Raw genomic sequence first — 14,218 nt, 5'->3', positions numbered from 1 at the left:
CTCTGTGTGTGTTTTGTCCTGTAGTACCCAACTCTGTTCTCACAGAAGTCAGTGTCATACAGTGCCTGCACAACCCTCTGCCCTTTGGTTTTCTGATAGCCTCTTTGCTCTACTTCCTTGACAGCTCCTGTCTCTGAGCTCCTAAACCTGGAAGAATGTATTCTTCAAATGTCTTGGATCCAGACTCTTGGCTTGTTTATATGGTTGGAGGTCTTTTCAGCTGTAGTTCTGCTAAGGTTACAAGAAGGAAATCAGCATGTATGCTGAGAAATGTTGATAGTTTGGATAGTAAAAGGCAAGCAAGGAGTTTCCCCCAAGTTTTTCTGTATGTGTATGTGTGTGTATATATATGTAAAATGTGTGTGTGTGTACGTATTTATGTATGTGTGTATCTATATTAAAGTGTGTCAGAGTTGCTTCTAGGCTTCTCAGCAGCTTCTAGCATAAATGAGGGTTTTGGAATGGAACATTTGAAAAGCTGGAGCTCTTGTGGGGTAATGTGTTGTATGTAGTATATTGATAGCATATATGTGGTAATTACTGTTTGGTTATTACAGGCAGCAGTGATTTATATCATTCTGAGAGTGGCAAATACTCAGAGAAGGTGACTGTGCTGTCATTTTCCTTGCAACAACATTGTCTCTATCTCTGGTATGTAAAGGTTGTTCATAGCGAATGTGGGAAAGCACTTTTACTCTGGCAGGAGAAAAAAGCTGTGCTTTAAAAAATGTATGCACTCAGTGCCAAAAGAACAGCTGCTTGGAAATGTCATTGAGGCCTTGCCAGAGAAGCTACTGCAGCTCCATGCCAAGATTTACCAAAAGAGGAAGGATGATTGTTCTTCAGTTCTCACAGACAAGTTCAAACCTAGAGCCCCTGAGCAAGAAGCAATTGTATAACAAAGGTAACACAATGATGACAAATAAAGGACATGCAATTTCTTCTAAGCATGTTAATAAGGGAGGATGACATGGTATGCTTGGATTTCTGAAAGGATTAATGCATTCAGGTTACCTTGCTCTCCTGGGCAGCGTGGGCATTTTTTCCCTACAGTGATGGACTGGTCATCCTACCAGAGTGCACTGAGAAGTGCAGAGAAAATAGCAGTTTGAATAAAGTGTATAGGAAAAATTAAATAACAGTTATTTGCACTTTATAAATCTGTGCTTAGCATCAGAAATAAAAACTTCTTACAAAATTTTAGGAGCAGAGATCTCCCCTCCCAAGTTCTGCATCGTTTATGAACTTGTGTTGTGATACATGGATGTACAGTGAAGTATTGTTGCCTGCACCCCTGCATTTGAATAGTCCTAAAGCAGAATGGGCAGGGCAGGATAGTAGTTGGAAGGTAAAATTCTGGAGTTATTTGCTTTCCTTAGGAAGGCTTCCTGAGCTTTAAGAAAACTTCATTTGGATGCGTTTGTTTTTCAGGAAGTCTTTATGCACTTTATGCCTGTTTAATTGTAGACAAGTAATGGAAGTGACTCCTGTTTTATTCAGCGCACTGCAGTGAGCTCTTGTGCTTATATGCAAGTTCATTCTTACAATAAAAGATTTTATTGTTTTTTTAAATATCTTGAGTCAGTTTCTGTAAGTTAGTTTTAATGTTGTTTTATGTTCTTCTAGCTTCTAGCATTCTTTTTTAGTCCTTTTCTTAAGAGATTTTTTTGCCCCTAAAGTTTATTGATCTCTTTTTAATATTTTTCCTGCAGCACTTGGTAAGCAACGAATCTTTAAGTGGATCCATCAGATTGTCAGATAAATAGAGGGATAAAACCCAGCAATGTTGGTCCTTTTTCATTTTCATTTTTAGGGTGACAGTTAAATTAGTTCCAGTAGTAACAGAATGATAGAACAGCATAGGTTGGAATGGACTTATTATAATACATTATATACACAAAAGTGTCTGTGTGTGCGTAAATGTGTGTATTTTAGGATCCCATCCTTTATGCATCTATTTATGGACACATAGGTTTCGTATTTGTAACTGTGGCTGATGACCATCTCTTGAAGCAACTTCCATAACTCATCTTGTCAGGAAAGAGTTCTGCATCAAATCCCAGTGCGTTTAGAGAGCAGGCAATTTTAATAAGGGGCACTATAGGTTCATTTGTACCATCAGTTGACAGTATGAAACCCTGAAACCTCTCTGTTTGCTCAATATCCAGTTCAGGGTGGTAGCAGAAGTTGTGCAAGGAAAGTAAAAATGTTTTGAAAAGTTGAGTTTCATCATTGACTAACCCTATTAGTGTCATGGGACTATGAGGATTGCTTGTTTTCAGAAGTACTGGAAAAGATATCAATAAAACACTGGATGAGTTGCACAGCCGTTCATTGTAGATGTTCTGACAAGAATGATGTTTACAAAAGTTGATGGCAAATTGACTTCTGATTGAAAAGCTGGAGAGAGAAAGCATCAACATAAGCATCAACGTATCATTCTGGCTATAATCAGAAAAATGGCCTATGGGTGATCATCTGGCTAAACAAAGGACAGACATGAAAACCTTCTGCAGCAAATTTTGTTTTCATACATCTTGATAAAAATACAGTTTTTTCTGTACATTCAATAGATATCTGTAACCTTCCATTTTTTTTACTTTAACTAGAATATCAGCTGCATACTTTCAGATAGATAGTGTCAGATATTTGATGATGCCATATCTAGAATATAAATATTAAAATGTGTTAAGATCTTTACAAATCACTGAGTTGTCTAATTCTAATTTGAACTATTTCCTATCAATATAGTTGATGAACAAAAGTACTACTATAAGAAGTCACTCAAGTTACATTGATTGTAACTATAATTTGTCAAAGTTTATGCTAAGGAGTTGGCTAAATTTGTTTATGAAATGAAAGAAAATCACAAATGCATTAATGAAAATGACAACAGTTTTTAACCATTACTGTAAAAACAAGCAGGTGTGGCATGAATCATCCAGTGAATTACCCCCCAAAGCCTCCTGTTTTGACTTTGGTTCTAAAAATTAGCTCTGCAGACCTTGCTAAGCCTTGCTTTTCTGAAGGTGGTGTTATGAAAGCATAAGAAGTAGAAATGAAAAATAAAATCCTGTTTCAACTAAGTCCCTACTCACACCTGGTCAACAGAAAAGCCCTGCTGCCTTGCAGGACTGATTCAAAGGCTTGTACTCTGCTAACCTCCAGATACCATACAATACATTTTAAAAAGTTTAATGCTGAAGTGGTATTCTTGCAAAAGGCTGTAGTGAGTATGCATGCTAATTTAGCAAAATGGATGGAAGTGTTAGAGCAGATTATTAGTGAAGGTTGGAGCAAGTGAAAAATGCAAGGAGGAAAATAGCTGATAGTTATTGGAGGTTGAGGAGCACAGACTAATTGTCTTTTACAGAAATCCATTTGCTTTAAAAATGTTTGCTCATTCTGAGTAGGGTTGGGGCAGAGGGGAATCCCAGAGGGTATAGAGACTGAAAACTTAATTGGATCAGTCAGTGAAAAAACTAAGGCACTCGAAGTAAGCAAGGGATCATCTAGGATGTGCTGAGAAAAGGCAGACCTCTAAGACTCAGTTAGTTGGACATGTATTATAGGAAAGTAACTCTCATTTTTAAGAGCTGAGCCTCAGAGACATATTGATTGTTTCAGATGGGAATATGTACAATGTAATGCAGAAAACCTGTCTGTTTGTTTTTTCCTGTGAAGTCGAAAAGCCCTGCGAAAAGGGTATTGATTAATTTCCTTGCTATAATACCTACACAATCCCTCTCATTGGCATAATTCCAATGTGCTAGAAGTGTTTGGTTACTTCATGTTCCATGGTAGTATGAGACTGGATACTCTGAGGCCGAGTAGGTTATCACTAATAACATCCTTGACAACCTGAACTGCAAAAAAACTGAAAGAAATCAAGCCCTTTAGCAAAAGGTAGAGAAAAGTCTTCAAATAGTTGTGAAATAAAAGACAGGAATACTTTATTTCAGCTGTGTATAGGAAAAGATGCAACAGGTTAATGTCGCACAAGTTGTACATCATAGAACAAAGCCTATAAAGATAAAGGATAATTAAATATGGTAATAGCACAGGAGAATTGCTTCACTGTTTAATCATTATAAGTCTTTAAGAACAGGTAAGGCAAATACTTGTGAGTAAGTTTTCATCAATCATAACATCTACTTTGCAGATATAGTAGACAACCCCTTCTCTTTTGGGCTTGCTTGCAGTTGCTGTTTGGGTTTCATTTATTTGCACTTTTACAATGGAAAGAAGAAATGTTTAAAAAACCCACCACACTTTAAAATGTTCTTAACCCACCGAAGTAGCTCATCTCTTCATTCTTTACCCATTCACTTCTTAACAAAGGAAAGGTGAAAGAAAGTACACCTTTGTAACCTACTTAAGTGTTCTTCATGAGGGGAGCATAAATACTGCAAGTCAATTATTTTTTCTTTGCAGGTTACGGGATGACAGAATTAGGATAGAAAGGATGGAAAACCTCCATTTTGAATACAGCCATGCTTTCCAGCTGATTACTGATTTTTATGCAAAAGAAGTGCCTGATACTACAGGTATGTCATTCAGAATGTATTTGAAGCATGCATTCTGTTAGCTTTTACATAGATAAAGGAATACATGTGTGTGCATCCCATCAGGTCTTATGGACTTGTCTATGTCCAATTTGTTTAAGTGTTCCCTAACTTGATTCTCCTCTGTTAAGAAGAAATCTTCATTGCTCCAGAATTTCCCAGTGGTCTGAGAGGCCTCGGATTCCTCAAGGCACATCTTGCCAGTAAAGACCAAGACAAAGTTCCTCAGCCTCTTCCATGTCCTTTGTCACCAGATCTGCTGCCCCATTGAGCAGTGGCCTCACCTCTTCCCTTGTCTTACTTTTGCTGCTGATGTACTTGTAGAAGCTCTTGTTGCCCTTAATGTAACTTGCCAGTCTCAACTCCAGGTGGGCTCTGGTTTTCCTAACCCCATCCCTGCAAGCTCGAACAATGTGTCTGTATTCTTCCTGCATCACCTGTCCCAGCTTCCACCTGCCATACTCCTCCTTATTTATGTTTGAGTTAATCAGGAACATCCTTGTCATCCCTGCAAGCCTTTTGGCACCTTTGCTTAATTTTCTGCACATTGGGATCTTTTTTGAGCTTGGAGGAAGTGAACCTTGAAAGTGAATATTATTTACATAGAAATGAATACAGGGCTAGCATCCCTTTTTTTTTTTTTTCATAGCTTAAAGATGTGTGTTTAGACAGATTAAAATTCACACATATATAGCAACTGAGGGAAATTATTCACCATCTGAAATGTTTCTTCAAGTTCTTGTGTGTGTTAACACTTTTAAGAACAGAAGAACAGCTTTAAAAAACATCTCTGAAAAAACTTAACTAAATAGGGTTTTAAAAAATACCAATTTTTGTTGAGATATCATGGAGTGAACTTTCCTATTGTTAACTGGAACGGGGACAGTAGTAGAGCACTCTTTAGAAACACTATCAAATACAAATAGCTGTCTCACAAAGATGGAACCATATCCTGCTGACTGGCCAAGGCAGATAAATCATCACATGTGCCAAGACCTGTTCATTCCTTCTAACTTGCACAGATGTTGCCTGCAGTAATGGAAATTTCAGAATTTGCTTGTTAGTTTGTGTATTTAGAAATTTCTTATGCCAAGAGTTAGTAGTTTTTATGAAGAAAAACCTGTGGAGTCAAATGTTTTATGTTTCATAATGTGTTTACATTATTGTGATGTTCTACACTCTTTGGAACCGTAAGTGTTATTTTTGGAACCTCACTTTATGTTGATTTATAGATATCATAGAACACTGTACATATATTACAGATTTCTATTTGATTAAATTGAAAAACAGATTATGCTTTTTTTAAAATACATAAGAAGTAAAAAGTGAGTTAACAAGAAAATCACTTTCTTTTTAGGTCCTCAAAAACTATCTGTAATACTAAGCTTAGATAAGCCTGTTATTTGCTCTCTGGCAGCAGTAATTGCGTACCTCAAAGAATTTAATTTGGAGAGGATGCTTTACAATCCAAGGTAAGTTGCGTTATATAAACTTCCAATTCAAAGCACCAGTATGTGTACCAGTGTTATCTTGTAAGTTTTAGCAGACGACTTCCCTTCAATGTAATGAACCCACCTGCTAGAGTGATAAACATAGTCTTTGTAAAAATTATACCTTACATTTGAGCTCCTAATCAGAAGTGGAAGAATCAAGTGATTTCTTAAGTGGCGTTTCATGAAAGTCTTTATGAAGTATGTTCGTCTAGACATTACTGTCAGTAATGTAAATGAATGTGTACTGCTGCTAAGTGTTATTGAAAACAAACAAGGCGCAAAAACTGGTAGATACTAGGGGGGAATTTTAAAGTTTGTTAATATCAGCCATCATATCTCAACCTCAGTTTTATTTTGTGAGCAAAATTTGGGGCATTTTTGGCAGCTTTAAAAAAAATATATAATGCTGTAATTTAGCTTTGCAGATGTTGTTTTATTTTGCCAGAGCTGTATAAATAATTTGCTCTTTCTATAGCTCTGGAAGCATGTATAAATGCTAATGTGTATTAATATTTAGACAGTACTCAGCAGGTCTGTTTGAATTGGTGAATCTAGTTATCAATTATAAAGAAAACAGACATTCAACACATCCTGGCCTTCTGAAAAATCACTTGAGTTGGCTCAGTGGTTACTAGAAGTGGGGGAACAGTCATACAGAAAGTTGTTGATAGACCGTCACCATTTGTGCAAAGTTACTACAAAAACACACAGACGTGGAGATAATCTTGTCTTCCCTTAAGTAGTCCCAACACTTAGGTTTAGTAGGTATGCTCAAATGAGTAGTCAAAATTTGTAACAGGATTGTGCAGGTGAAATCAAATGAAAATGGAAAGATATTGCCACTCAAGCACCTTTTTATCCATCTTGCATAAGTGTAAAAGATTGCTATCCTACCTGGCTTAGGTTTGAAAATAGGTTCGAGGCTTATTAAATGCTTTATTAAAACATCTTTATCTGTCATGGATCCTGTGCAAAATATTTTCTTGGTTGTGTCAGTATTCCTCTGTCCTGTAAGCAGGCAGGATTTAATGAAGTGAGTCTGGCTGCGAACTGGAAACTTAGAAATATGTCATGTCAGTTGTAGATCATTCACATGTTGTATGAGATTCTTAAAGTTTCAATCCTTATTTTGAAGGGCTCCCTACATTACCATTGTTTTTTAAAATGCAGCTGCGTTTAAAAAATTGACTGCAGATGTCAGCTTTAAACATTTTTCAGCTATCTATTAAAATATTTGGAAGTTCTGTATACCTGAGTTTTCTGGATTTTCGAATGGATTTTCTTCCTTAAGTTGCCCTTCCTCTCTCCAAGTACTATTAAAATGTTAACAGAAAGTTTGCTGGGCTTACAGGCCTAATGAAGAAAGAATTCCTGTAGCATCTTCTAAGCCAGCTACCCTGCCTCATTCATCAAAGAGCGCTCTGATCTGTGGTGTTCTAGCACCATGGTGTTCCCGATTCTCTTTGGTTAGCTTTTGGTTTGGTTTGGGGCTTTTTTGTTTGTTTTTTGTTGTTGTTGTTTGTTTTGGTTTGTTTGAAAATGCTTGGATGGCCAGAGAAATCTTGTGAGAATTTCTGAAGAAGGAAGTGAACTCCAAGGAAATGCCATTCCATGGTCACACTCATGGTTCACTGTTGTCACAGTGCCCTATGTGCAATCACACATAAGGTGAATGTTCTTTCAGATGGGGGAAATACAAAATTCATCTTTTATGTAGAAGTAATTCAGTAGCAGAGGAAAAACATCATTATGTGAAGGCTTATCTAGCAGCAGTCAGTCACATTTGTAATAGCTACATCTTAAAATCAAGTATAATTACAGACTGGGAAGGAAAAGCACTAAATCTTAGAGTTGACATTTCCCTGCTGAAGGTTGCTCTAATGGACTTTATGTGAATGTATGAGCATTTGAGTGGAAAGGCAATGAACTATTTGATATCTTGGTGATATGCTATGAAGAAATACAATACTTTCTTTGAGATAACTTTGTTCCTGTGCTCAGGAGCTTGGATTCTACCATATTTATTTCTAAACCCTTTACTGCTTTGACCACCTGATACTGAATTCTGCTTGCTGTTTTTAGTGTGTCATATCTATTGAAATAGTGAGCCAAATACTGGGCAAACTCAATTTCAATATTATTCCTAAAGCCAGTGAAATACTATCTAAATACTGAAAAGGGAAAGCCTTTTAAGCAAAGGGTATCAGGCTTAGGGATATTCTGTGATTCTGCAGGAAATAGAGGAGAAATACTTCCATTGCACTGTCAAGCAACTTAAAATTACTAGGAGAATTCAGGTCAGTAAGCATATACCGATAAGTCAGTGAGCATGAAGTCAGAGTTGTGAGACAGTTTTCAGTTTATTAATGTAAGTGACACAGATCCACAGATCTGGATGAAAAAGACCTATTTGATAGGAAGAATGACAAAAAAATTCCTTACACCTCTGTGCCTTCTTTGGATAAAGACACTTCTCCCAGCTGAAAAAAATTCCAGCTCAATTTAATAATAGGAGTCATGAAACATTACGTAAATGATGAAGGATCCTCATTAGTGGGGGGAAACAAGTTTTGTTTTAATATTTAGATGAAGCTTTCAAATCCACTGTTAAGATCCTAAATAAAGCAAGATACTAAAAAGAAAAAAAGATTTCTGCCACAGCAGGACCTTGGGATATGGCTAGACTGCATTACAGCTCTAGCAGCAAGTAAAAACAGATTTAGTAACGAATGATACAAGCTTTTTTTAATCAATGTGTTCTAATACCTTTACATACTGAGAGACCTTTATTGGCTTTTGACAAGAAGTCGGTACACATCTAGGAGAGGTTTTCAAATACAACTAAGTACCCAGTTTTGCTTGAAAAGTCATCATTTGCATAGTAGTTGCTGGGGAGATGTGTTTCGGTGTATTTTAATTTTACCTACGTGTTTTCCAGCATATTGGAGACAGAAGAGAGAGACTGTAGTTCTCAGATTTTGAACAGTGATAGATGAACTTCAAGAAATGCAGGGAATGGAAGAGCCAGGTATTTTTCTGAAAGAGGGGAGTAGCTTTGGGATTGGAGAACTACCAGCAGTGAAGATAGAAAATGCAGGCAGAAGTGAAAGAGAAGGGAGGGTAAAAAATGACTTTGAGGGAGGAGGGAAAAGAGAAAGAATTCAAGAAGAGGAGAAATATTTGATTGTACCTTACAGTAGGACTGGAAGGGAGTTGGCAAGATGAAATTAACAGAGAAGTCAAAACCTAAGTTCTTCAGCTTAAAATATTGAACATCCTTGAATTTTCAGGGGAAATGTCACAGAAATCAAGGGAATTATGTTCATAAGGCTTTCATATCTTTCGGGTGCAGATGATGTCAGAAACATCATGTATACAGGGCAATGCACCAGGTTATTTACCCACTCTCACTATGTGAAGGGGAGTACTGAAACGATTTTGGGAGGTTTCACAGTCAGCCTAGGAGCATGAGGGACTGAAAAAGGAAAGGCATGGTTTTCAGACACTAAGAAGAGGTGCTTAGCAAAGGATTTGCCATCTCTTTTGAGACCACAGAAGAAGGGCAGGAGGTGGGACCTCTTGCACTCTGGACGTTTGGAGCTTGTAGGAGTGCTGTGGCTGTGTGCAAGGAAAGTGGCCTGAGAGAGTACAGACATCGGGGTAGAACAAGGTTGCAGGCCCACTCCTTGGGGTGAGTTCAGTGGAGGAAAAGAAGACTAATTCAGAATAAAAATTATGGAGGTTTTTTTGTTTCTCTTAATCCTTCTCAGGTTCTCTCATTTCTGTTCTTGTTATTTGTTTTGTATTTCTCAGTTTTGTTTTGTGTGTGTTTGTTTGGTTTATTTTGTTACTGGGTTAGCCAGAACTTTTGGGACTCCTATCACATTAGGGATCCAGATCAGAAGTTCTAGCCCTGTGGCAGTATTTGCTAATTAATTTAAAACTGGTTAATTAAATACAAAACATAGTCCGGGCTTGATGTCCTTCACTACTTAGACTGTGGTAAATGTCTTTCATACTTAAAGAAAGCTAATGCTTCTGAGAAATTGAGAGACTTGTTTTTACTCCTTAAATCTAAATAGGGATTCCTGTAACTCTTGTCTAAATATATAGGTTTGTACTGTGGTTTATTCACCCTTAGAAACCTCAAAGACATGGGCTCTAGAGGTTTGTAAAAGGTAACTGAGCAAAGAAAATCTGCTTCTTAGTAGGCTTTCAATACAGTGCCTTGCAGCTTCACTGGAAAGTTTTTACAGATTTGCAAAATTAAAGTAGTTGAAAACTACTGATCTGAATAACATGCATTCACTTAGGCTGGGTTACAGAGTACAAAATTAGATATACTATCTCCTGTGGAGAGAATAATGAATAAAGCATAAAAAGTGCCCTTCGCTGCAAGCTTCTCAGGAGGCAGAATGACCAAGAAGATCCAATTTCACAGGTAACACTTAAGAATCGAAGTCTAAGGTTGTAGTTTACTGTCCTAAAGCAATCACAGTAACCCTTTAATACTCATCATCAAGTGTGGTTCTACTCTGAAAAGTAATTTTATGAGCAGGAACCTCTTGCTCATGAGTATTCCCTAAAAGTTTCCTAAATCTTGCTAGAAGCTTGTGTTTCTTTTTGTTTCCTCTTCACATTTTTCTCAGCCCAGATGGCATGTGTCGCGTCCCAAAGTTGGAGCGACTCAGGTTCATGGATTTCCTTTGTCAGAATTAAGGTGAAACGACACCAGGGGAGTTCAAACAACAATCAACATTTATTCAACCTAGCTAACTCTGTCCAAGTACACATGAACTTGTTAATATGAACCTTGCAACATGTCATTAAGCCGCTGTTTGAGAAGAGGAGGAAAGTACAGAAAGAATGAAATGGAAAAAGGAACATGAAGTGTATCAGAAGGAGAGGCCTCCCGTTGAGTCACGAGGTTCAGAGCAGACCCCCTTGCTTTCTGGACTCCTTCTCAAAGAGGAGCTCAGGGGCGGCTAGGTCCACTCCTAGTCTCAGACTTGGTCAACGGTTTATGTTTCAAAGGATGAGGTGTAGGGACTGTGGAAAAGAGAGAGAGAGAATGAGAGAAAAAAGAAAGAGAGAAGAGAAGGGTTTCACCAGTCCTGGGTCCAGCGTTGGTCCAGCCAGCGTAGAGATCCAGTTCCGGAGGGCACGCACTGAGGATTCGTTCTCTCCTCTTTTATAGTGTGTTAGTTGATGATCTCAACATGCGCAGTTCCCACACCTGGGGTTCACTGGAATCGGTAGCTTTGGGGGGGGTGTTCATTGTGGAGTTGCTTCTCTTTTCCTGCTGGTATGACCACTTAAGATAGAAGCACAGTCCCAACTTCCATGGGGCCTTCTTCCTCCAGGAAGGCATAAATCGTGTTCCTTCTCCTGGTCACTCAAGATAAGGAATTGGGGCCTTGGAGAAGTGCGTTCCCACCCTCCGTGGGGCCCTCTCCTCTGTCCACATTGTCCTGTTCACAAAACTCCAGCATTTTTACAGAGGCCGTTTTGTCCACCAAAGCTCTTTTAGCGGATGTTTGAGACATTTGAATTTGTCAGACCGTCACAGCATGATCCTACCTTGCCTTGCTCCTCAGTGATGGACTTGCCAGCTATTTCCATCACTTGTGTTTTGTCCTGTTTAAGTACTTGAGACGGTTGCAAGTCTGTTTTTGAAACTCAGGTCACACTGTCACCTGCAGAAGGAATTACGGCATTGTGATCCAGTTGAAGTGATTTTGAAGGGTCATTTTTACTGTTGCAGGAAGTGGCTGATAGCAGCACTTTAGAATTTCTCACAAGGAATGTGTTGACACCCTTGTTGCAAAACCAGCATTGACTTAATATTTGTTTACAACCTTCTTCTTATGCCATTTGGTCCCTAAATTCCCTACAAAGAGTCTGTCTTTGTTCACATTTTTATCAAGTTCTGATCCCCAGCTGAAGGAAGATGAGGGGGTGGAAGCGAAACATGTTCTATGCTGTGACATCTGGAATTGTTGGTTGGGCATATACTGCAGTTGATCTTGGCTATTATTCATATACTCTAAGCTCTCAATTACCCACGTTAATAGCAGGGTGGAGTAACTCAGATAAAGCAAACACCTGGATAATATAAACCACACATAATTTATGCTGTGAGAACAACTTTAGCATAGCTGATTCTGAAAGAATAGTAAATATACTCTGCAGTGGAGCAGGGTTAGTTGTCTTTAAATACTACCAGAGAGCAAGCTTGCTGTGAACAGGATATGCTCTGTGTTAAGTGCTCTGAAGCCAGGTGAAGTGGGGAAACAGTAGAACCAGTAAATCCACAACCTTGAGACTCATGTATGGGTGCGTGAAGGTTGACAGCAACAGCCAAAAGCATCCATTTTGCTTTTGGGAAGAGATGGAAAGGGCATGGTTCTTATGCAGCTGGGTTTAAGAGATCACAGGCTTGAGTAGTGGCAAATTGAAATGCAGCAAATGGGGAAACTGCGGTTTAGCTAAGTCCTAGATGCGGAAGAGGTGCCTTTGGAAGAGTGGGTAGGATTTGCTGTTGATCACAGAGATTGGGAGCCAAGCAGAAATCTTTCCTATTTTATTTTTGCCAGCATCAGCAGTTGTGACTGAAGATAATAAAAGGAAGTATTGTTTTGTTGCTTATACTGTCATGTGCTTTGGAAAGTGCTGCTGCTTTTGCCTCCAAGGTTTTGTTTTGCTAGTCGGCTTTGTTGATTGCTGGGGTAGCACACTAGAGCAGGGTAATTATGACTATGGGTACAGTTCTGAGTCGGCTGTATTTCCAAACTATTACTGAACTTCTTGGGGCACTCAATTGAATCTAGGGGTTTGGGTTTTTTTTTTTAGTTCTGTGGAAAATACTTGTAATTTGACCCATTATTTAGGAACAAATTTGCTAGCAGGCCCAAACACCTGCATACAACATAAATATACAATGTTAGTCTCTGAATATTTCATGTTTCTGAAAGTTTTAGTGCTGTTTTTGTTTTTAATATAGCAATAATGCTGCTGTGTGCCTATCAGAAGTTTGAGCATTTGAGCTCCCCCAGAGAGTTTAAAATTGAATGCACTGAAAAAAATTTTGTGAAAAGTCAAGAAAGCAGTTTTAAATCCTACCCAGCAAGCAATTCAGTTTAGTCTAAGACAATAAAGAGTGTCCTAGATTTTGTGCAAAGGGCAGTCAGCAGTATGATTAACCTAGACAATCATGACTTGATTTGTCAGAAGCATTTAGTGAGGATCTTGCACTTCACGGTCCTGACTACCACATGGGTATGTCTGAGACCGAAATAATTTTCATAGCTGATATGATTACACATCTAATAAAATTATTTTATTAATGTTGATTCTAAACCAACACAACCTTTGGGTTGGTCTCATTCAGTTCTGTTAGGGAGTGTCAAAAAGTCAAGTAATTTTGGTCATGGTTATTTCATAGTAAAAATAAAACCCAGTAGTTTAAATACACCCTATTTTATTTTCCTAAATAATTAAACTAACAGCCTGTTGAAATTTGTAATAGTAGGAAAAAATAAGAATATGTATTTTGATAGGTTGTTTTGATGATGAGTTGAGTTAAAAGTCTGTTCAACTCTTGAAGTATTAATTCTTAGTCCTATCCCTGCCCCTAATCCTACAGTGGTCATAACAGAACACTAACAAAAGCACATACTTCTTCAGTTTCATCATAGACTGAAGAAGGGGTACTTCCTTAACCATTTAGTGGATCACGATTAGATAATGAGAGAACTGGATTTTATTCTGAGCTTTCTCAGAGTCATTGTAGGAAACTCGGAAGTGAGTCGTAACTCTTGTTTTCCCAAGCAGTAAATTATGAGAAGTTATTAGTTTTCAGTTCTTTTATTTATTTGAATAGATTTTAATTTCTTCTTGACTTTTTTTTATTTTGCATAACTAATATATTCTCTAATGTGAGAAACTTGACAGTGTTTCACCATTATGTCTGTGCCCGAACTTAAGATATATGAAATTCCTCTCCCCAGCAATTTCAAACGGTTGTCGAGTGAAACTGAATACATGACAATTAATGGGACAACAATGAAAAATCTCGAAATTTTACAGAATCAGGTAAGAACAAATGCAATGTTGTTTTAATAAATGCGGAGATTTTCAGAGTTTGACATACTGTGCCCA

General features: G+C 37.9%; 1 protein-coding gene across 1 annotated transcript in view; it reads left to right on the top strand.

Moving 5' to 3' along the window:
- Positions 1-14,218, top strand: part of MSH3 (mutS homolog 3) — a 118,750-nt gene that overhangs the window by 36,563 nt on the left and 67,969 nt on the right. Inside the window, exons 9-11 of the mRNA XM_010578093.1 lie at positions 4,435-4,547; positions 5,923-6,037; positions 14,068-14,152. Of these exons, the coding sequence (XP_010576395.1) occupies positions 4,435-4,547; positions 5,923-6,037; positions 14,068-14,152 (313 nt within the window). The remainder of the gene's footprint in view (positions 1-4,434; positions 4,548-5,922; positions 6,038-14,067; positions 14,153-14,218) is intronic.

Source organism: Haliaeetus leucocephalus, unplaced genomic scaffold (genome assembly GCF_000737465.1).
Source record: "Haliaeetus leucocephalus isolate CR32 unplaced genomic scaffold, Haliaeetus_leucocephalus-4.0 Scaffold598, whole genome shotgun sequence".
NCBI classification, from domain to species: domain Eukaryota; kingdom Metazoa; phylum Chordata; class Aves; order Accipitriformes; family Accipitridae; genus Haliaeetus; species Haliaeetus leucocephalus.
This window is presented reverse-complemented; position numbering and strand designations above follow the sequence as displayed.